This window comes from Erithacus rubecula, assembly GCF_903797595.1.
Source record: "Erithacus rubecula genome assembly, chromosome: 31".
Lineage (NCBI taxonomy): Eukaryota > Metazoa > Chordata > Aves > Passeriformes > Muscicapidae > Erithacus > Erithacus rubecula.
This window is the reverse complement of record NC_136682.1, coordinates 888,744-909,718: the sequence shown is the minus strand read 5'-3', so window position 1 is coordinate 909,718 and position 20,975 is coordinate 888,744. Positions and strand designations below refer to the sequence as shown.

General features: G+C 59.5%; 2 protein-coding genes across 4 annotated transcripts; both read left to right on the top strand.

Annotated features, from left to right (window-relative positions):
• Nucleotides 1-612: 612 nt before the first annotated feature.
• On the top strand, nucleotides 613-15,562 carry PAN2 (poly(A) specific ribonuclease subunit PAN2). 2 transcript variants are annotated; one of them, XM_079329088.1, is made up of 26 exons: nucleotides 613-671; nucleotides 1,787-2,073; nucleotides 4,603-4,772; nucleotides 4,855-4,975; nucleotides 5,495-5,572; nucleotides 5,657-5,924; nucleotides 7,063-7,405; nucleotides 7,903-7,999; nucleotides 8,438-8,557; nucleotides 8,650-8,769; nucleotides 8,847-8,975; nucleotides 9,101-9,300; nucleotides 10,180-10,319; nucleotides 10,582-10,688; nucleotides 11,044-11,142; nucleotides 11,512-11,588; nucleotides 12,087-12,228; nucleotides 12,382-12,519; nucleotides 13,087-13,146; nucleotides 13,225-13,315; nucleotides 13,395-13,552; nucleotides 13,637-13,780; nucleotides 14,260-14,439; nucleotides 14,556-14,649; nucleotides 14,731-14,928; nucleotides 15,310-15,562. In XM_079329088.1, the coding sequence occupies exons 2-26, from the start codon at nucleotides 1,801-1,803 to the stop codon at nucleotides 15,342-15,344; spliced, it is 3,582 nt and encodes a 1,193-aa protein (XP_079185214.1). In that variant the 5' UTR covers nucleotides 613-671; nucleotides 1,787-1,800; the 3' UTR covers nucleotides 15,345-15,562. The 2 variants fall into 2 exon arrangements, with proteins under 2 accessions (XP_079185214.1, XP_079185213.1); XM_079329087.1 differs by lacking the exon at nucleotides 613-671 and having other exon boundaries at nucleotides 10,177-10,319.
• A 915-nt stretch (nucleotides 15,563-16,477) lies between these two features.
• On the top strand, nucleotides 16,478-20,641 carry CNPY2 (canopy FGF signaling regulator 2). 2 transcript variants are annotated; one of them, XM_079329147.1, is made up of 6 exons: nucleotides 16,478-16,726; nucleotides 17,430-17,588; nucleotides 17,938-18,053; nucleotides 18,129-18,326; nucleotides 18,911-19,007; nucleotides 20,288-20,641. In XM_079329147.1, the coding sequence occupies exons 2-6, from the start codon at nucleotides 17,450-17,452 to the stop codon at nucleotides 20,329-20,331; spliced, it is 594 nt and encodes a 197-aa protein (XP_079185273.1). In that variant the 5' UTR covers nucleotides 16,478-16,726; nucleotides 17,430-17,449; the 3' UTR covers nucleotides 20,332-20,641. The 2 variants fall into 2 exon arrangements, with proteins under 2 accessions (XP_079185273.1, XP_079185272.1); XM_079329146.1 differs by having other exon boundaries at nucleotides 16,478-16,768.
• The last annotated feature ends 334 nt before the right edge of the window (nucleotides 20,642-20,975 follow it).

The window sequence follows — 20,975 nt, the reverse complement described above, 5'->3', positions numbered from 1 at the left end:
GCCAGGTGACCCCGTGGGACATTGAGGGACCCCAGGGGACACCGTGGGACATTGAGGGACCCCAGGGGACACCGTGGGATGCCAGAGCAGAGCGAGGGACACTGAAAGGCATCTGGGGACACTTTGGGACCCCATGCGGTACCGGGGACACGGTGGGACGGCGTGGGGTACCGGAGGTCCCCATGGGCCATTGTGGGATTCCAGTGCACCCTGTGGAATGCCAAGGGACACCCGGCGACACTTGGGGACACTCTGGGGATGCCAGAGAACCCTGCGCGACACCCGCGGGCACCGTGGGATGCCACGGGCTGTTGTGTGACATCCGTCGGACACAGCAGCTCCCGCGGGAGCTCCACGGGTCGGCAGCGCCGAGGCTCCGAGAGGCGCCCGGGGCTCCCGGGACCGCGAACCAGCCCAACTCTGCCTTTTTGTCCCGTGCGCCGCCCCGTCCCGCCGCGCTACTTAGTCCCGCCCCCCTCGGGCGCTGATTGGTCGTTGCCCGGCGCTCGGCGCTGCCATTGGCCGGTGCCCCGGGGCGGGCCCGGTTTACCGGGCAGGGGCGCGGTTGCCGTAGCGACGGCGGGAGCGGCCCCGGCCCGGCCCGGCCGCGGCGGCGCAGCGGGACGAGCCCGGGAGCGCGGCCCCGGCGCGGCTCTGCCCGGGGCGGCTCGGTAACGGCGCGCGAGGAGGGTGGTGGGTGGTGGCTCCGCGCCCGGGCCCCGCCTGGGACTGCGGCCGCCGATAGCTCCCATCCCGCCGGCGCGGTCCGTGTGCGCCCGCCGTGATAAAGGCGGCGGGTGCGGAGCTGGCCCGAAGCCCCGGGGGTGTGGCAGGGCAGGGCGGGAACCGGGTGGGGCTCGGTTTGGCTCCCCGGGAGGCTGCGCGGTGCTCGGAGAGCAGTGCCCGGTGCCTCGGGACACTGCCCGGTCCTTTGGGACACTGCCCGGTGCTCAGCGATACTGTCCGGTGCCTCGGGACACTGCCCGGTCCTTTGGGACACTGCCCGGTGCCTCGGGACACTGCCCGGTCCTTTGGGACACTGCCCGGTGCTCAGCGATACTGTCCGGTGCCTCGGGACACTGCCCGGTGTTCAGAGACACTGCCCGGTGCCTCGGGACACTGCCCGATGCTCAGGGACACTGCCCGGTGTTCAGACACACTGCCCGGTGCCTCGGGACACTGCCCGGTGCTCAGGGGCACTGCCCGGTGCCTCGGGACACTGCCCGATGCTCGTGGACACTGCCCGGTGCCTCGGGACACTGCCCGGTGCTCGGGGACACTGCCTGGTGTTCAGAGACACTGCCCGGTGCCTCGGGACACTGCCCGGTCCTTTGGAGGTTGCTCCGTGTTCTGGGACCACTGCCCGGTATCCACGGGAGGCTGCCGGGCATCTTGGGCTGCTTCCCGGTTCCTTCAGATGCTGCCCGGTGCTCGGGGACCCCTGCCCGGTGCCCAGGGATCAGTGCCCAGGGACCCCTGCCCGGTGCCCAGGGACCCCTGCCCGGTGCCCAGGGATCAGTGCCCGGTGCCCAGGGATCAGTGCCCAGGGACCCCTGCCCAGTGCCCGATGCCCAGTGCCCAGTGCCAGTACCCGGTGCCCAAGGACCACCCCATCCCCTTCCCCCAGCCATACCATATCTCTGAGCACACCCTGGGGAAGAGACTTTACCCCCCTGACCTCACCCCCTCAGGACATTCCAGCAGCCACCCCCACCCCTCCATCACCAATTCCCAGAACTCCAGGTGTCCCCTGAGCAATTCCTCAGGTTCCTCCTCCCTCCCCCAGGCCTGGGATTCACCATGAATTTCGAAGGGCTCAACCCCTCCCTGGCCGAGTTCGCTCCTCCCCTTCACCCCGCGCTGGAGCCGGTGCTGGACCCTCACCTGCCCCCCAGCCTGGTGGAGCTGGACCCCGAGGGGGTGTCCCTGGAGGGGCTCCCTGTGCCAGACTCTGTGCACCTGATGGAGGGAATGTACAGTGAGCTGCACACGGCTGTCTCTGAGGTCGGCGTGCCCGTCTCCGTGGCACACTTCGACCTGCACGAGGAGATGCTCTGGGTTGGCAACCACGGGGTAGGTGGTGGGAAGCTCTGGAGAGGGTTTGGGATCCTTGGAGAGGGTTTGGGAAACTCTGGGGAGGGTTTGGGAATGCTCTGGAGAGGTTTTGGGAATGCCTGGAGAAGTTTTGGGAATGTCTGGAGAAGTTTTGGGAATGCCTGGAGAAGTTTTGGGGAACCTTGGAGAGGTTTTGAGAAGGTCTGGGGAGGGTTTGGGAATGCCTGGAGAGGTTTTGGGGAGCCTTGGAGAGGGTTTGGGAATGCCTGGAGAAGTTTTGGGAATGCCTGGAGAAGTTTTGGGAATGCCTGGAGAAGTTTTGGGAATGCCTGGAGAAGTTTTGGGAATGTCTGGAGAAGTTTTGGGAATGCCTGGAGAAGTTTTGGGGAACCTTGGAGAGGTTTTGAGAAGGTCTGGGGAGGGTTTGGGAATGCCTGGAGAGGTTTTGGGGAGCCTTGGAGAGGGTTTGGGAATGCCTGGAGAAGTTTTGGGAATGCCTGGAGAAGTTTTGGGAATGCCTGGAGGGGTTTTGGGAATGCCTGGAGAGGTTTTGGGAATGTTTGGAGAAGTTTTGGGGAACCTTGGAGAGGTTTTGAGAAGGTCTGGGGAGGGTTTGGGAATGCCTGGAGAGGTTTTGGGGAACCTTGGAGAGGTTTTGAGAAGGTCTGGGGAGGGTTTGGGAATGCTTTGGAGAGGTTTTGGGAATGCCTGGAGAAGTTTTGGGGAGCTTTGGAGAGGTTTTGAGAAGGTCTGGGGTGGTTTTGGAAGCTCTGGAGAGGTTTTGGGATCCTTGGAGAAGTTTTGGGAAGCTCTGGGGAGGGTTTGGGAATGCTCTGGAGAGGTTTTGAGAAGGTCTGGAGAGGTTTTGGGATCATTGGAGAAGTTTTGGGAAGCTCTGGGGAGGGTTTGAGAAGGTCTGGAGAGGTTTTAGTAACCCTGGTGAGGATTTAGAAAGCTCTTGAGAGGTTTTTGGATCCCTGGAGAAGTTTTGGGAACTCTGGAGAGGTTTTGGGATCCCTGGAGAAGTTTTGGGAACTCTGGAGAGGTTTTGGGGAGCTTTGGAGAGGTTTTTGGATGCCTGGAGAAGTTTTGAGAAAGTTTGGGGTGGTTTTGGGAAACTTTGGAGAAGTTTTGGGAAGCTTTGGAGAGGTTTTTGGATCCCTGGGGAGGTTTTGGGAGCCCTGGGGAAGTTGTGGGGTGTGTTGGGATCATGGGATGGGCTGAGTTGGGTTGGGAAGAAGAGCAAAGCTCATCTGGTGATACCTGGAGAGGTTACCTGGACAGAGTTAAAGGATAAAGGCAGGAATTTCTTGAAAAACCTTCCAAGAGTCCCTCCTGGACAGTGCAGGAGTCTCACAGAGCCCACACCCAGCTGAGGACAACAATCATGAGTTTTTCAGACAGATAAAAGTTTGGTTTGTTTACATATCAGAGTTTAATTGTCCAGTTCCAGCTTCAGGTAATGCAATCCCATTCCCTGAATTTGCTCCCTCTAATTCACTTTTTGTTGACATTTTTCATGGCCTGAGGCAGTGAGGTGTCCTTGATTCAGGCTTAGAGAGGAATTGTTTTGAATAAAACAGGAGAACAGCAGCTGTGGAGTTTTAGAGTTCTGCACTGAAGCAGCACTGATGTGCAAAATATAAAAACTAAAACTTGAGAGGCATCACTGGTTCCAGCACCATCCAACCTCAGACACCTCCAAGCATTGGGAATCCTCTGGAAATCCATTCCAGCATCTCAGAGGGAGGGATTTCTTCCCAAAATCCCATCTGACCCCACATTGTGAAGCCATTCCCTGTGTCCTGTCTCTCCATTCCATGTCCCCAGTCCCTCTCCAGCTTTCTTGGAGCCCCTTTGGGCACTGGAAGGGGCTCCAAGGTCTCCCTGGAGCCTTCTCCTCTCCACACTCATCCTCTTCCCTGTCCTTCCACCATCCCAGGGTGCTCCAAGCCCTGTCTAACCTGCCTGGACACTTTCTCTGGGAAATCCATTCCAACACCTCATCAACTCCCAGGGAGGAATTTCATCCCTCTATCCCATCTAAGTCTCCTCTTTTCCTTTAAAACCTTTTTCTCTTTATCTGTCTGTGTGAATTCTCAGAGCACAAACCTCTCACTGCTCTGGGGTTGTGTTGGGATTTTTTATTTATTTTGTGTCTGCTGGACAAGTTTTATTTCTGTCTGTGTTTTGGGGATTGCTCTTTGTAATACTGCATTTCTATTTTAATTTTCCTAGTAAAGAACTATTCCTAATTCCCCTATCTTTGCCTGAGAGCCACTTAATTTCAAATGTATAATAATTTGGAGGAAGGAGGTTTACGTTCTCCATTTCAAAGAAGATTCTGCCTTTATTGGCAGATACCTGCCCTCCAAACCAGGACAGTGTCTATGGACAAATCTGAGCTGCTTTGGAGCACCCAGGAGTGCCAAGAACGCCCCCATAACTTGGAAAAACCAGGATCTGGCAGAGGATAAAGCAACCTCAGCTGTGCCACACCCACTGGGACACAGGCTGGTGACATCCCTGTCCCCTGTCTGCTTTCAGGGCCACGCCACCTCCTTCTTTGGGCCCACCCTGGAGCGCTACTCGTCCTTCCAGGTGAACAGCAGCGATGACATCCGCCAGATCCAGAGCCTGGAGAACGGCATCCTCTTCCTCACCAAAACCAACCTCAAGTACCAGTCCCGGGGTGGCCTCATCATTTTTGACTACCTGTGAGTGCTGCTGGTTCCTGCAGCCCTGCTCTGCTCCCTCCCAGAGCAGGGCAGGAGCCTGAGGGGGTGCTGGTGTCCCCAGCATGGATGAGTCCGAGGACATGCACAGCCTCCTGCTGACGGACAACAACACCCTGCTGGTGGCTGGGCTGCAGAACCACGTCCTGGAGATGGACCTCAACACCGTGCAGGAGACACAGAAGGTGCAGCTGGGCCAGGGGCTGCAGCCTGGAGCTTCACTCTAGGATTGATTCCTGCTCATTCCTGCTCTTCCCTGTTCTCTGCTCATCCCTGCTCACTCCTGTTCTTCCCTGCCTGTCCTTGCTCATCCCTGCCCATCCCTGCTGTTCCTTGCTGTTCCCTTGTCTTCCCTGCTCATCCATGCTCATCCATGCTCTTTCTTGCTTTTCTCATCCCTTCCCTTCCCTTCCCTTCCCTTCCCTTCCCTTCCCTTCCCTTCCCTTCCCTTCCCTTCCCTTCCCTTCCCTTCCCTCACCTTCCCTTCCCTTCCCTTCCCTTCCCTTCCCTTCCCTTCCCTTCCCTTCCCTTCCCTTCCCTTCCCTTCCCTTCCCTTCCCTTCCCTTCCCTTCCCTTCCCTTCCCTTCCCTTCCCTTCCCTTCCCTTCCCTTCCCTTCCCTTCCCTTCCCTTCCCTTCCCTTCCCTTCCCTTTTTTCTGTTCCCTGCTCCTCCCTCCTCACCCCTTCTCTTCCCCTCTCTCCCAGTACACCGTGGAGGTGCCGGGCATCACCATCATGAGACAATCCAACCGCTTCTTCTTCTGCGGCCACACCTCAGGCAAGGTAACACCTGTGCAGGGAGGGAACAATCCCAAAATTTGGGCTCTCCAGAAGCTGAGTGGCCACAGCCAGGGCGTCCCCTCGCAGGTGTCCCTGCGTGACCTGCGCTCCTTCGCGGTGGAGCACGAGTTCGACGCGCACTCCGGCAGCCTGTCGGACTTCGACGTGCACGGGAACCTGCTGGTGACCTGCGGCTTCTCCAGCCGCATGAACGGGCTGGCCTGCGACCGCTTCCTCAAGGTGTACGACCTGCGCATGATGAGAGCCACCACCCCCCTGCAGGTGCACATCGACCCCTTCTTCCTGCGCTTCATCCCCACCTACACCTCCCGCCTGGCCATCATCTCTCAGACAGGTGAGGGCGGCTCGTGGGGTCCCCAAGGTCAGGGTTGGATGTTGTGGGGTCCTTCAGGTGTTGGATGTTGTGGGGTCCTTAAGGGTGAGGGTTATCCTGGTTTTGAAGGGCAGGTGTCTGCCAATAAAAGCAGAAGCTTCCCTTTGAAATGGAGAATGTAAACTCCCTCCTTCCAAATTATTATTGTAATTTTGAAATTAAGGGGCTCTCAGGTAAAGGGGAATTAGGAATAATAGTTCTTTATGAGGAAAATTAAAATAGAAATGCAGTATTACAAAGAACAATCCCAACCCTGCCAGAGTCAGAATCCAAGCTGACACCCGTCAGTCAGTCAGGGTGGTGGCACAGTCCCATTCAATGGTGGCTGCATCCTCCTGCAGTGGCAGATGTGGTTCAGCTGGAGCAGGGTTGCAGTTTTCCTCTGAAGGTGCAGGGATGATGTGGAAAGGTCTGGCTTTCCTCTGGAATCCAGTGGGAAGATGGATAATTTGCTGTCCAAACTCTCAGTTTTTCTCTGAGTAGGAAAGGCTTGGCTCCTGCCCTGGCTGGAGCATCTCCCAGTGGGATGATGGAATTTTATCAGTCATGCACTGGGACTCACTGGCCATGAACAGGAGATATCTCCTGGAGGGAAGATGGGCTGTGGAAAGATAAAGTTTTAAACAATGGCCCATTAACAGGTGATATCTCCTGGATGAAGGGTGGGTCATGGAGAGGTAAAGATGATTGCCCAGCTGGTTTAAAGATGGCCCATTAACAGATAATGTGTGCCAGGAGATCAGGGTCACTGCCACACCCAGCTTTTAACATCTGACCCATTAACAGGAGGTATCTCCCACAGGGATAAGAATCTGCCACACCCAGTTTTAAACAATGACCCATTAACAGGAGATATCTCCCACAGGGATAAGAATCTCTGCCACACCCAGTTTTTAACAATGGCCCATTTAGATGTGATAGCTCCTGGATGAAGGGTGGGTCATGGGAATGATAAAGATGATTGCCCAGCTGGTTTAAAGATGGCCCATTAGCAGATAATACGTGCCATAGAGATAAGGCACTGCCCCAGTCAGTTTTAACAGAATCCACATTTCTGGCCACATCAACCCAACACATCCCACTTTTCCCTCTCCCCCAGGCCAGTGCCAGTTCTGTGAGCCCACCGGGCTGGCCAACCCCGCCGACATCTTCCACGTCAACACCGTGGGGCCGCTCATCATGACCTTCGACGTGTCGGCCAGCAAGCAGGCGCTGGCCTTCGGTGACTCCGAGGGCTGCGTCCACCTGTGGGCCGACTCCCCCGAGGTCACCTTCAATGCCTACTCCAGGGAGACTGACTTTGCTCTTCCCTGCATGGTGGACACTCTGCCACACCTGGACTGGAACCAGGACCTGGTGCCGCTGTCGCTGATCCCGGTGCCGCTGACCAGCGACGCGCTGCTGTCCGACTGGCCGGCCGCCAACTCGGCCCCGGCGCCGCGGTGAGTCCCGGTGACACCACTGATGGGTGTCTTGGTTTGTAGGACAGGTGTCTGCTAATAGAGGTTCTCTTTCTAATGGAGAATGTAAATCCCCTTCTTTCAAATTGGTATAATTTTTGTCAGCAGTAGGTGACAGGCTGTGGAGTTTTAGAGTTTTACGCTAAAGTAGGATCTGAAAAATAGAAAAAGTTAAGTTCTAAAGCATCGTTGCTGCTTGCCTGTGAAACCCCTGATGAGTTTCCTGCAGTGCAGGTGTGAGGATGGTCCATCTTCTCTCCTTCCCACTCCCAGTGGGATCCTGGCTCTGCTGTGCCCAAGTGGAATCTCCTTTTCCCTTTTTCTACCCCCAACACCCCCATCTCAGCACTGTCCTGGGGTGGAAATGAACCTGAGGAAGGGCTGAGGAGGGGGGAATGCTCAGGACACCCTCGGGGTGGGTCCCTGAGCACACCCTGTGTGGGTGAAAGATGCTGCTCTGAGTCAGGGGGTGTTTTCAGGAGGGCCCCCCCAGTGGATCCCGAGATTCTGCGCACCATGAAGAAAGTGGGGTTCATTGGCTACGCCCCAAACCCCAGGACCAAGCTCAGAAACCAGGTACCTGCTCCCAGGAGGGGATTTTGGTAGCTCTGCAACCTGGGAAGGGACAGAGCTCTCTCTGCATGCTGAGGGATTCCCTGAGGTTTCAGGGACATGGACAAGAGGTGGAATTCCCTTGGGATGGTGCAGGTGTAGTTTGGAGCAGGGAAAGGGATGGAGTTTTCCCATTTACATCCCTCTGTGGCTCTGTGGGCTGAGCTGTCAGGTTGGGAGGTTCATGGCATGTCCCTCACCCTTGGGAAAACACTGCCCTGTGCTTTCCCACAGTGACAAATCCCTGCCAGCAGGAAGGTGTGGAGGCCTCATGCAGGTCCAGGGAGGGCCCCACTCTGTTCTGGTGGATCTCTTTGCTCATTCAGGGAGGCAGGAAAGCCCAGGGGACTCCTCCCCACCTCAGGGTTCAGCTGCTCACCCCTTCTCTCTCATTTCTCAAAGATTCCTTATCGGTTAAAGGAGATGGACAATGAGTTTGACAACTTCAGCCAAGTCCCCGAGTCGCCGATCGGGCGTGAGGAGGAGCCACATCTCTACAGGGTGGCCAAGAAGTACAGGAAGGTGCTGGCTTGTGGGGAAGAGGGTCTGTGGGGAGCACCAGGGGTCCCATGGGGTGGGGAGGTGTTTGTTTTATCTGTCACATCTCTGCTCAGGTCACCATCAAATACTCCAAGCTGGGGCTGGAGGATTTTGACTTCAAGCATTACAACAAGACGCTGTTTGCAGGGCTGGAGCCCCACATTCCCAACGCTTACTGCAACTGCATGATCCAGGTGGGAGCTGCTCCAGTCCTACCCAGACCCCTATGAGACACCCCCAGAGCCCCCCCTGACTGCAGGGTGTCTGCCAGGTGCTGTATTTCCTGGAGCCAGTCCGTTGCCTGGTGCAGAACCACCTGTGCCAGAAGGAATTCTGCCTGGGCTGCGAGCTGGGCTTGCTCTTCCACATGCTGGACCTGTCCCGAGGAGACCCCTGCCAGGTCTGTGCTGGGCTGGGCTGCCCAGGAGGGGTCACAGGGATGGCAGAGGAAGGGGAGCAGTGCTGGGCAGGCAGATGGAAACTCCTGTTGACCTCAGTGACTTGTTGCTCTTGCCCCACGGCCAGGGAAGCAATTTTCTGCGGGCTTTCCGCACCATCCCCGAGGCGTCGGCGCTGGGTCTGATCCTGGCAGATTCAGATGAAGCCACGGGCAAGGTGAACCTGGGGAGGCTGATTCAGAGCTGGAATCGTTTCATCCTGACTCAGCTGCACCAGGAAACCCAAGAGCAGGAGGGACCCCAGGCTTACCGTGGGGCTGGCAGCAGGTGAGGTCCTGGCACATGAGAATGATCCAGCTGGGCAGGGACAGTGCTGAGCTCTTGGGTACCCCCTATGTGCCCCCTCCCCAAATTCCCTTGGTGGCTTAGGGGGGTCCTTCTACCTTTTGGGGTTTGTTTGAGTGCTGTGTTGGGGTTCATGTGTCTCCCAAGGGGTCCCTAGACTGGAGTGACAGCAGGGACACACTTGGGTCCCCATTCTGGATCCATCCCAGGCTGGGTCTCCCACCCCCCCAAATCAAGGCCCATCTGCAAGTCTTTCCCCATTGCCCTCCAATAAACGGGACCAGGGTGAACTGGGAAGATTTATTGGGAACACTGGGACCATCAGGTGGTGGCAGAGTGACAGTGGGGCTGGGGGACACACAACCCCCCCCAAAATCAGCAAGGGGACAGAGCAGGGAGTCCTCACTGAGCCCAGGGCCATGAGGAGGGGCTGCAGCCACTGCTGGGTCAGGAGCTCTGTGGGCAGAGAAAAGGGGGTGACACCAGACTGGGGACCCCAGGGGGGAGCACACACACTCTTGGGGACCTGGGAACTCCTGTCACCTTCTTGCACAGGTAGAAGCCAAGCCCCAGTGAGGGGTCTCCCCAGAGACCCCTCCCATCCCTCAGGAAGCTTTCTTGCCACTCATGCTCTGAGGGATCCATGGGAAATGCAGCTCCCCCTGTGCTTGAACCCTGTGCTGAGCCTCTGCCCCCTAAAACCTGTTTGGAAGCTTGAGACTTTACAGGGGACACCAGCTGAGCTTCCTGAGGAAGGCTCAGATGACTGATTCCCTAAAATCTGCTGGAATTTGGGAGCTCCTGAGCTGTGTGTGCTCATTTTAGGGATCTCTGCTGATTCCAGTGCTGTTTTTCCAGCAGCTTTGGCTCCTCAGGGGACTCTGTGATCGGGCAGCTGTTCAGCTGTGAGATGGAGAACTGCAGCATGTGCCGCTGTGGGAAGGAGACTGTCCGTGTGTCCTCCACGCTGCTCTTCACCCTCTCCTACCCTGACAGCACTGGTAAGAGCAGAGCCCAGCCCCCCCCAGCTGGGTGGGGTTTGTTATCCATGATTTTTCCAGCTGGAACACACCCACGACCAAGAGCTGCCTCAACTCCCGGGGTGGGTTTGCAACCAGCCAAAGCTTTTGGCTTCAGAAAGACACATTTGGGGCTTGACCTTCTGGCTGGTGGTTACAAGGAAAACCCCAGAGGTTTGGCTGAGCTCAGCTGGTCAAGGTTTGTGTGCTGGGGAGGTGACGTTATTCTCCTTTCTCCCTGCAGAAAAACCAGCCAAGGATTACGAGTTCGCCCAAATTCTAAAGCGCAGCATCTGCTTGGAGCAGAACACACAAGCCTGGTGTGAGAACTGTGAGAAATACCAGCCCACGGTGAGCCTGGGAGGGGGGTCAGGCACGAGGGGCTGTGGGACAGGGGCATGAGAGGGGCAGTTTCTCTGTGAGTCACCAGGGAACCTCCTTAGCCCATGCCAGAGATTCGGTTCCTGGCCGGGCTGGCAGCCCTGGGGTATTTCCTGGGCTCTGTGCATTCCTCTCATGCAGGAGCAAGGATTCAACAGGGAGAAACAACCCCCCAGGAACTGCTGGAGCAGCCTTGTTGTGCTGGAAGTGCCCCCAGGAATGCAGCCAGGGAGGGGAGGAAGCTCTTGAGGCGTTGGCAGATGTCCCCAAATGCTGCTGGGAGCCTCTCCAGGGCTCTCATTTCCATCTCCCCCTCTCCCTGCAGGTGCAGACACGGAACATCCGCTGCCTGCCAGACGTGCTGGTCATTAACTGTGAGGTGAACAGCTCCAAGGAGGCAGATTTCTGGAAGACACAGGCTGAGGTGGGGGGACACACTCCAGGCACACTGAGGTTTTCACTCTGCTCTTGCTGTCTCTGGCCTCTCTCCCTCCACCTGCTTGCAGAGGAGCTGGTGCAATTGGGTCATGCCTGTGGCATGCCCTGTGCCTTTGAAGTTGGAAAAGATGAGATCTGCTGGTGTGGCAGAGCTGAAAGGACTGCAGGAGTCACTTTGTCCTTCCCCCAGCCCCCCAGGAGCACCAAGGCAGTGACCTTGGCTTTCCATTGCTTTTTCCCTGTCACCAACTTTAATATCCTTGTCTGTTCCCTGCTCCTGGCTTGGCTGTCAGCCACGTGTCCCCAGGGCTGGCCTGTCACCCTGTGCTGATGCTTGCCTGTGTTTTGTTGCCAGTACTCCTTTCAGAAAGCCATGATGAAGAGAGGAGGCTTTGACATCACCAAGGGAAAGGAGATCTCTCTTGGAGAGTGGTAGGTAGAAATTCAGGAGGAATTCCTTCATGAAAAAAGTTTGGACCTGCTGAGGGAGGTGGTAGAGTCACCATCCCTGGAGGGGTCCAAGGAATGACTGGATGTGACACTCTGGTCTGGGTGACAGGATGGGGGATTGGCCTGAGGTTGGATTTGATAATCTTGGAAACCTTTTCCAACCTCAAGGATTCTGAGATTCTGTTCCTGGGGTGATGCCTCTGAGCAGTGACACTTTTGGGGTGATTCACTGGGCTGTTTCTCATCTAAACTATGTTAATTTGATACCCTGCCTGTTTGAGGCTGCACCACATCCCCTTTGCCATCCACCTCATGCCCCTTTTCTAACTGACCAAAGCCCCAAAACCACATTGCCTGAGCACCTCTCCCAAAGTTCTGCTCCCACAGAAATTTTAGGAATCATCTGGGGAGCAGGTGGGTGGCAGTCCTGGCCTGGGTGACATCTCCTTCCAACTCAGCTTTCCATGATTCCCTGAGCAGGAAGGATCTGGGGAACCCTGACACAGGACATTCATATCCTTCTGTGGAGGAACTGAAGAACATTTGGATCCCTCATGCCATCAAGATGAGGTTGACCAAGAGCAAAGAGCTTGACGTGAGCAACTGGAGCGAGACCGATGAGGTAAAATGAGAGAATCACTTGGGTGATTCCTTGTGGGTGAGGTGACAGAAGCACGTGGGGGCAGAGCTGCCTCAGCACCATTTTCTGCTGAGCAGATAACTCAAGGGAGCATGGAAATGTCCATGTCTCAGATATTCCTGGTTTCTCCCACAGCTGAGCCCTACAGATGACCCTGACTCTGTTTACATCTACGACCTCATGGCCACTGTTGTTCACATCCTGGATTCCCGCACGGGGGGCAGCCTGGTGGGGCACATCAAGGTGGGAGAGACCTACCACCAGAGGAAGGAGGTGAGACCCTGCAGGACCCCCATTTTACTCCCCAAGGGGTCTCACCCACAGGATTTTTCATTCCTGGCTCTCTCTGCCAAGTGTTGAGTGTTTGGTTGAACGTGCCAAGAGCTGCTGGGGCCCCTCACGGGGAGGGAAGGGCTGAAGAAAGCCTCTTCCCACACCCACTCAGGCTGGTTCCTCCTGGCCACAGGCACAGTGCCAGCTTGTCCTTGTACTTCCAGGTAAGGGCAGGGACGTCATCTCCCTTCCCGAGGAAAGGGCTGGTCTGGACAATCCTGGTTTCTGCTGGAGATGCCCAAGCCAGGAGTTCCCAGAGTGTGTCAAGGCTCCATCCCTGTCTCTTATCTCTTGCATCTCCCTGGAGTTTTGCTCAGGAGCCAGTCCAGTCCAATCCTTTCACGTCCTCTGTCACCACCCAGGCCAGCAGGGATTTCCCCACGGTGTCCCAGGAAGGGCGGGGGTTCCCACATGGCATCGTCACACCCTCCTTTCCCTGGTAACTGGGCAGAGGAGTCACTGCTCTGGCCTGGGGGGGCCCCCCTAAGGCTGTGCCTTTCCCCCCAGGGAGTCACACACCAGCAGTGGTACCTCTTCAACGACTTCCTCATCGAGCCCGTGGACAAGGTGAGCACCGAGGTGACACCGTGACCACCCCTTGGAGCCACCCAGGCCACCCCTGACCATCCCCCCCCTCCCCTGCAGTGCGAGGCTGTGCAGTTTGACATGAGCTGGAAGGTTCCAGCCATCCTCTACTACGCCCGGAGGAACCTCAACTCCAAGTACAACCTCGTCAGTGAGTGGCTGGCGTGGAAGTGGCGGCGGGGCCGGCGCCGCCGCGGCTTTGCTGAGCTCCTTCCCCTTTTCCTGCACAGTCAAGAACCCCATCGAGGCCAACGTGCTGCTGGCTGAGGCCTCGCTGGCCCGCAAGCAGCGCAAGTGCCACGCCACCTTCATCCCCCTCATGCTGAACGAGATGCCCCAAGCAGGAGACCTGGTGGGGCTGGACGCTGAGTTTGTCACGCTGAATGAGGTGGGGGAGCCTTGGGGATGGGGGCAGAGGGGGGACAGGGTGTAGGGAGCTGTTGGTCACCATGTGTGCCGTGCCTGGTGGCAGGAGGAGGCTGAGCTGCGCAGCGATGGCACCAAATCCACCATCAAGCCCAGCCAGATGTCGGTGGCCCGGATCACCTGCGTGCGGGGGCAGGGTCCCAACGAGGGCGTCCCCTTCATTGATGACTACATCTCCACCCAGGAGCAGGTATGGGGTGCACACCTGGCATCATGCAGTTCTCCAGGCTCCCAGGAAGGTTATGGACCTGGGTTCTCCATGGTGATGTCATCTGGGCACCTGGGTTCTCCATGGTGATCTCACCTGTGTGTTCTCCATGATCTCACCTGGGCATCTGGGTGTTCTCCATGGTGATCTCAGCTGGGCACCTGGGTTCTCCATGGTGACCTCACCTGGGCATTTGGGTGTTCCCCATGGACAGCTGGGTGCACCCTGTGGACACCTGGGTGCTCTCCAGGGACTCCTTTGACCTCATCTGGACTCCTGTGTTCTCCATGGTCACCTCACCTGGATTCCCATGTCCTCACCAGGACACCTCTGTGCTCCATGGTCACCTGGGGCTGTTGTCCTGCAGCACCAGCCCCCTCCCCAGGGTGCTGACAGGGAATTGAGGAGGGGGCAGAGCCCCTGGCCCTGCCAGCCCCTTCCAGGTGCCCTGGTCTCTGCAGGTAGTGGATTACCTGACCCAGTACTCCGGGATCAAGCCAGGAGACCTGGATGCCAAGATCTCCTCCAAGCACCTGACCACCCTCAAATCCACTTACCTGAAGCTGCGTTTCCTCATCGACGTGGGCGTCAAGTTCGTGGGCCACGGGCTGCAGAAGGATTTCCGTGTCATCAACCTGATGGTGACAGCCTGAGCCCCCTCCCTGGCCACGGTGGGGGGCTGGGGTGGGGCTAGGAGGGGTCGGGTCGGGTCCCTTCCCCCCCCTGCCCCGGCAGCAGGACTCTGTCCCCTCCCCAGGTGCCCAAGGACCAGGTGATCGACACCGTGTACCTGTTCCACATCCCGAGGAAGAGGATGATCTCCCTGCGCTTCCTCGCCTGGTACTTCCTGGGTCGGTAGCCGAGCTCTGGGATCCGGGAAGGGGCGGGACCTCCCCGAGGGTCCCCGCGCTGAGCCGGGGGTGTCCCCGCAGACCTGAAGATCCAGGGGGAGACCCACGACAGCATCGAGGACGCGCGGACGGCGCTGCAGCTTTACCGCAAGTACCTGGAGCTGAGCCCGCAGGGCTCAGAGCCTGAGGAATTCCGCAAGGTGCTCAAGGGGCTCTACGAGAAGGGTCGCAAGCTGGACTGGAAGGTGCCCGAGCCCGACAGCCAGAGCAGCCCCAAGCGTAAGATGTCACCGCCGCCCCCTCCCCGTGTCCCCTCTCGCCCCGCAGTGTCCCTGAAGATGGGGCCGTGTTCCCCCCCTCGCCACTGCCCTCTCTCCCTGTCCCCTCCCCGTGTCCCCTCTGCCCGCTGTGTCCCTGCCCACTGTGTCCCCTCTCCCCCTGTACTCTCTCACCCCGCCGTGTCCCCTGTCCCGTCCCCGTGTCCCTTCTCACCCTGTTGTGTCCCTTCTGCCCTCCCCGTGTCCCTTCTCCCCTCGCTGTGTGTCCCCTCTCTCCCCTCGTGTCCCCTCTCTCATCCTCCCTCCTCCAGGTTGTGTCCCCCCTCCCCGTGTTCCCTGTCGCCCCCGTTGTGTCCCGTCTCACCCCGCGCTGTCCCCGCAGACGGGGCCGTGTTCCCCCCGGTGCTGGCGCTGTGACCGGAGCCCCCGCGAGGAGCAGCGCCGGGAGAGGCGGACGCGCGTGGAACTGGAACCAGCAGCGGGACCGGGGCTGTCCCCGACTCGCCCGACTCCTGCCCCGGGCCCGGTGCCCCGGGGCTCCCCTTTCCCTGCCGGTACCGGGAAGCACTGCCCTCCCCCCACCCCGCTCGCCCGCCGGCCCGGGCACACTCATAAAACAGCCTCGGACCCCCGTGCGACCGTGTCCTCCTTGGCTCCGGGGTGAGGGACCGGCACCGGCACCGGGGGCACGGCAGGAGGGTACCGGGCTCACACCGCCACTGACACCGGGGACACGGCGGTGCCGGGACTGGGGCACGGCAGGAAGGATCGGGGCTGGGGCTGGGAACACGACACGGAGGAGCCGGACCGGGACCGGGACCGGGACCGGGACCGGGACCGGGACCGGGATCGAGACAAGACGGGAAGGTCCCGGATCGGGCACAGAGCAAGAAGGAGCGGGGCTGACACCGGGGACATGGCAATGACCGGTGCCGGGGCTGGGAGGGACATAGTGCAGAGGAGCCAGTTCGGGACCGGTACCGGGGCACGGCAGGAAGGGCTGGAACTGAGCTCAGACCGGGACCGGCACCGGGAACATGGCAGGAATGACTGGGACCGGGCTAGGAACGGGACCGGCACCGGGAACACAGAAGAAAGGGCTGGGAACGGCACCGGGACCTGGACGGGCACACGGCGGCAAGGACTGGGACCAGATTCGGAACGGGACCGGCACCGGGAACATGGCAGGACAGACCCGGCCCAGGATCGGTCCGGGCCTCAGACCAGGAGCTCTGTGGGGCGGGACGGACCCGGGCACAGGCGAGGGCGGCAGCGGGAGCACGGCAGGAAGGATTACGGTTCGGATCGGTGCTGAGACCGGGGTCACAACAGGACGGACCGGGACCGGACTGGAGGCACGGCGGGATAGACCCTGCCCAGGCTCAGTCCGGGGCTCAGACCGGGAACACGGCAGGATGGACCCGGACCCGGTCTCGGTCTCGGTCTCGGTCTCGAACCGGTCCCGGGACGCGGCTGAGCCGGGGAGGGGGCGTGGCCAACCGGCATTGTGGGCGGAGCCGCTCTAGACCTCGCCCACTCGCGGGCGAGCGCCACGCGGCCGGGCCCTGGCAACGGCGGGGCCCTCGGCGCCCGTCCCGGGCTGCCCGCCGCGCCGCCTGCTCGCGGGACGGCCCCGCCGCGGCCCGAGGAGCCGCCCCTGCTGGTCCGACCGGTCTGACCGGCTCCGCCGCCCGCTCCGGCTCGGCCGCCGCCCGCTCCGCGCGGCCGTGACCCGCGACGGTGCGGGGCGGGAGGGCGCGCCGGGACCGGCGGCTCCGCGGGCAGTCCCGGGGCAGCCGGTCGGTGTGAGGGGCGGTGGGAGCGGGACGGCAGAGCGGCCGGTACGGGGGGCGCAGGACGGGGGGGGGCTCGGCCGGGCCCGCGGCTCGGGATAGAGGGAGTGGGTTGGGGGTCTCGGCTGGGCTCGTGACGAGGGGACTCCAGGAGAGGCGATGGGCTCGGCCGTGGAGCCGAAGGGCTCTATAGGGAGCTGTGGGGGATCCCGGAGGGGAGGGGGCTCTGTGTGCGCTCTGCTATACGAGAGGGGGCTCTGTGGGGGCTGGTGCGTGGAGGAGGAGGATCTGTGGGAGTTCTGGGTTCTGTTGGGCTCTGGACCCTGCCCTATAATGAAGGAATCTCTGTTGGGCTCTGGACCCTGCCCTATAATGAAGGAATCTCTGTGAGGCTCTGGTCTCTGCCCTATAATGAAGGAATCTCTGTGAGGCTCTGGTCTCTGCCCTATAATGAAGGAATCTCTGTGGAGCTCTGGGCTCTGCCCTATAATGAAGGAATCTCTGTGGAGCTCTGGGCTCTGCCCTACAGGGGAGGGGTCCCTGTGGGTCCAGGGGCACTAACGGGACAGAGCGGACCGGGAAGGGGAACGCCGTGGATGAAGCCCTAAAGAGAGCCGGGCTCTGCAGGGAACGGGGGACCGGGCAGGGATGGCCCTTGGGTGAGACCAGGTGTGGGGACAGCAGCGCTGGAGCTGCCCCGTGTCCGCAGGTGACAGCGGAGCCCTGAGCATGCGGGGCCGGATCCCGGGAATCTGCGGAGCCCTGAGGATGCGGGAGCGGATCCCGACCCTGCTCGGGCTGGCCCTGGCTTTGGCATCGCTGCTGCCCACGGCCGGAGCGCGCCGCAGCCAGGACCTGCACTGCGGAGGTGCGGGGGGACACGGGGACAAGGCGGGGACAGCGTGGGACACGCGGGATGGGATGGGACAGGGTGGGGCAGAGGGTGGAAAATGGGAGAAAAGGGAGGACGGGGACAGGATATGACAGGGGAACTCGATGCAGTGGGGAGACAAGGCTGGACAGGGACAGAGGAGACAGCAAGACAGGACAGGGTGGTGGCACAAGGCTTGGGGGTCTCCACTGGACCAGCTTGCCCTGCTCAGGGACAGGCTGAGGGTCTCCAGGCCTTGGGCACCCCTCCCCGCACACCTTCCATCCCAGTCTGGCTCTGGGCAGCCACAGAAGTGTGTGCCAGACCTCCCATGTCCCCCCCACAGCCTGCCGAGCGCTGGTGGACGAGCTGGAGTGGGAGATCGCCCAGGTGGATCCCAGAAAAACCATCCAGATGGGCTCGTTCCGCATCAACCCCGACGGCAGCCAGTCGGTGGTGGAGGTGAGGCTTGTCCCGCTGTCCCCGCCCTCCATCCCGCCCCGCCGAGACCCCGCTGACCCCTCCCCGCGGCTCCAGGTGCCGTACGCGCGCTCGGAGGCGCATCTCACCGAGCTGCTGGAGCGGGTGTGCGAGAAGATGAAGGAATACGGCGAGAAAGTGGATCCGGCCACCCACCGCAAGAGCTACGTGCGGGTCATCTCCCACGACGGCACCAAGATGGACCTTTCCGGCCTCAAATTCGACGGGGATGTGACGTCCAGCCTGAAATTCGCGGTGTGTGAGGGTGGTTTACCAAAATAAGAGTGTTGGTCTCGTACCGATACTCAGCTGTGAGGGACAAAAGAGTCTGTAACAATTTAAAGTTAGAAAGTGTGTGTTTATTCAGCGTGTACACTGCAAAATCACAGGTGATCACAGAGTTTATTTATTGGCAAAGGATTCAAAGAAATGCATATTCATAACAACATCCCCTGCTTCTTATGATAATTAGCTTGAATAGCTAATTAAGCATTGATTGACTTCTTAAATTAAGTCTGGGGTCGTTTTTTGTGGGGAGGAGTCTTAAAAGTAAGGCAAGTCTTCACCCTGACTCTCGACTTTTTTATCAATGACAATACAAATGGGTTTCTGCTTGCATTGTGTTGCATTCGTTTTTTTCCCATTGTAAGTGCAGCAGAGCAAACATAAAATGATAGACAATTATTTAAGTTTCAGACAACTAACTTCTAACTTTTAATGATTTTCAGCAAGGTAACTAAACTCCCGATTTTCTCAGATGAGTGTTTGAAGGGGACAGGGGAGTGCTGGGGGTGTGGCTCCTGTGGGTGGGGTCTCACCGCTGCCGTGTCCCGTTGCAGTGCGAGAGCATCGCTGAGGAATATGAGGATGAGCTCATCGAGTTTCTCTCACACGAGGCTGAGAATGTCAAGGACCGACTCTGCAGCAAGAGGACGGGTGAGCTGGGGGGCCTGGGGGGCTCTGCTGCTGTTCCTGGGGTTGTGGTTGCTCTGGTGGGATGGGATGAGATGATGCCAACCCAGAGCAGGGGCTGTCACAGGGGGGTCTCTCCTGCTCTGTTGGTCCTGGGCTGGGAGGAGATGCTGGCCCAGAGCAGGGGCTGTCCCTGGGGGTCTTTCCTTCAGTTCCAGAGAGTTTTTCCTGCTGTTCCAGAGTCTGAAGCTGCTCCATTGGTGCTGGATGGGATTTGCTGCCAGCCCAGAGCAGGGGCTGTTCCTGGGGGTCTCTCCTGCTCCCTCAGTGCTGGGATGGGAGGAGATACTGAGCCCAGACTGGGGCTGTCCCTGGGGGTCTCTCCTGCTGTTCCAGAGTCTGAAGCTGCTCCGTTGGTGCTGCAATGGGATTTGCTGCCAGCCCAAAGCAGGGAGGAGCTGCAAGTCCTTCCCCAAATCCCAGCATGCCATCACAGCCCAGTGCTTGGACTCTGCTGGCACTGGAGTTTTTTTTGGGATGCTGGGGCTGAGCCAGGGCAGCTGCTGTGCTGACTCTGTGGCCTCTCCTGGCTCATCCAATGGCCCTGTCCATTTTCTGGGGCTATTTCCAGCTCGCAAACACCTAGGTCAGGGCATGATGTGACCTTTGGGCCACTTCAGTCCTGTATGGGGCCCTGGACAGGGCCAGGGCAGGTCCCTTTGTACCTGACACAGCCATCAGGGCAGTGCTCTGCCCCAGGGGATCCTGAGGGTCTCAACAGCTGCTCCTGGGGCTCCTCCTGCATCCAACAGTGCAGCCAGGCTGTGCCCAAACAGCCACGTTTGTCATTAACCACAGAACAAAGCAGGGAAATGCTGCAGGCCTGGCTCAGGTCACAGCAGGGACAGGGCAGCACAGAGAGTCCCACGGGGTTCTGATTGTCCTGAGGGTCCCACAGGGCTCCACCACAGAGGGTCCCACAGGGCTGTCATATCCTGGGGGTCTCTGGGGGCCCTGGTGCATCCTGAGAATCCCACAGGGCTGTCATATCCTGGGGGTCTCTGGGGGCCCTGGTGCATCCTGAGGGTGCCATGTGGCTCTGACACATCTTGGGGGTCTCACAGGGGTCTGGTGCATCCTGAGGGTCCCATGGGGCTCTGGCCATGGGAGGTTCCTCAGCTCTGTCATATCCTGGGAGTGCCACGGGGCTCCAGCATATCCAGAAAATTCCATCAGGCTCCACCACACCCTGAGGGTCCCACAGGGCTCCACCACACCCTGATTGTCCCCCATTGTCCCTGCAGACCTGTGTGACCACGCGCTCCACATCCCACACGACGAGCTGTGACTGCCTCTGGAGCAGGGACTGGGACAGCACCAGGACCCACCAGGGACCCAGATGGATCTGCCAGGACCTGCCCAGCTCTGGAGCTGCTGCCTCAGCCATGATGAGCTCCCGTCCTATTTATTCCCCATCCAGGGGCACTGGGACGGCCACGGGGCCGGGGCCACGTCCTGGCTCCTGCTGGGACATTTCAGGGACATTCCTGCCCCACTGCCAGGGGAGACACCGGGGCTCAGCCCCCCGGGGGGGAGAGGTTTGGGGACCCCCCTCCCTGCTGCAGGCAATAAAGGGGCCGTGGGCCCACGCGAGGGCAGCTCTGGTGCAGTGTGAGTGTGGGGTGGGGGACAGCAGTGTCCCCACGTGTCCCCAGCATGTCACCCCTCGTGTCACCCCTCGGGCAGGTCACCCCTCGTGGCTCAGCTGTGGGGCAGGGACAGCAGTCAGCCCATGGCTTTGTGTCATTCTGTGTCACCCCAAGTCACCCAGCCCTGCCACTGTGGGGGCACCATGGGGGTCTGGCTGTGGCTGGTTACCCCATGTCACCCTGTGTCACCTCTTGTCACCCCACCATGGGGGTTCTGGCTCTGAGCTGCCCCCCTGTGACACCCCACCCAGCCACTGAGAGGGCTCTGTGAGGGTTCTGGCCT

Coding starts and splice junctions, on each gene's coding strand:
- PAN2 (XM_079329087.1), top strand. CDS start 1,801: ATGAATTTCGAAGGGCTCAACCCCTCCCTGGCCGAGTTCGCTCCTCCC. Junction 4,773..4,854: donor CTCATCATTTTTGACTACCT/GTGAGTGCTGCT, acceptor TGGTGTCCCCAG/CATGGATGAGTCCGAGGACA. Junction 10,320..10,581: donor CTCCTACCCTGACAGCACTG/GTAAGAGCAGAG, acceptor TTCTCCCTGCAG/AAAAACCAGCCAAGGATTAC.
- CNPY2 (XM_079329147.1), top strand. CDS start 17,450: ATGCGGGGCCGGATCCCGGGAATCTGCGGAGCCCTGAGGATGCGGGAG. Junction 18,054..18,128: donor GCAGCCAGTCGGTGGTGGAG/GTGAGGCTTGTC, acceptor CCGCGGCTCCAG/GTGCCGTACGCGCGCTCGGA. Junction 18,327..18,910: donor CGTCCAGCCTGAAATTCGCG/GTGTGTGAGGGT, acceptor GTCCCGTTGCAG/TGCGAGAGCATCGCTGAGGA.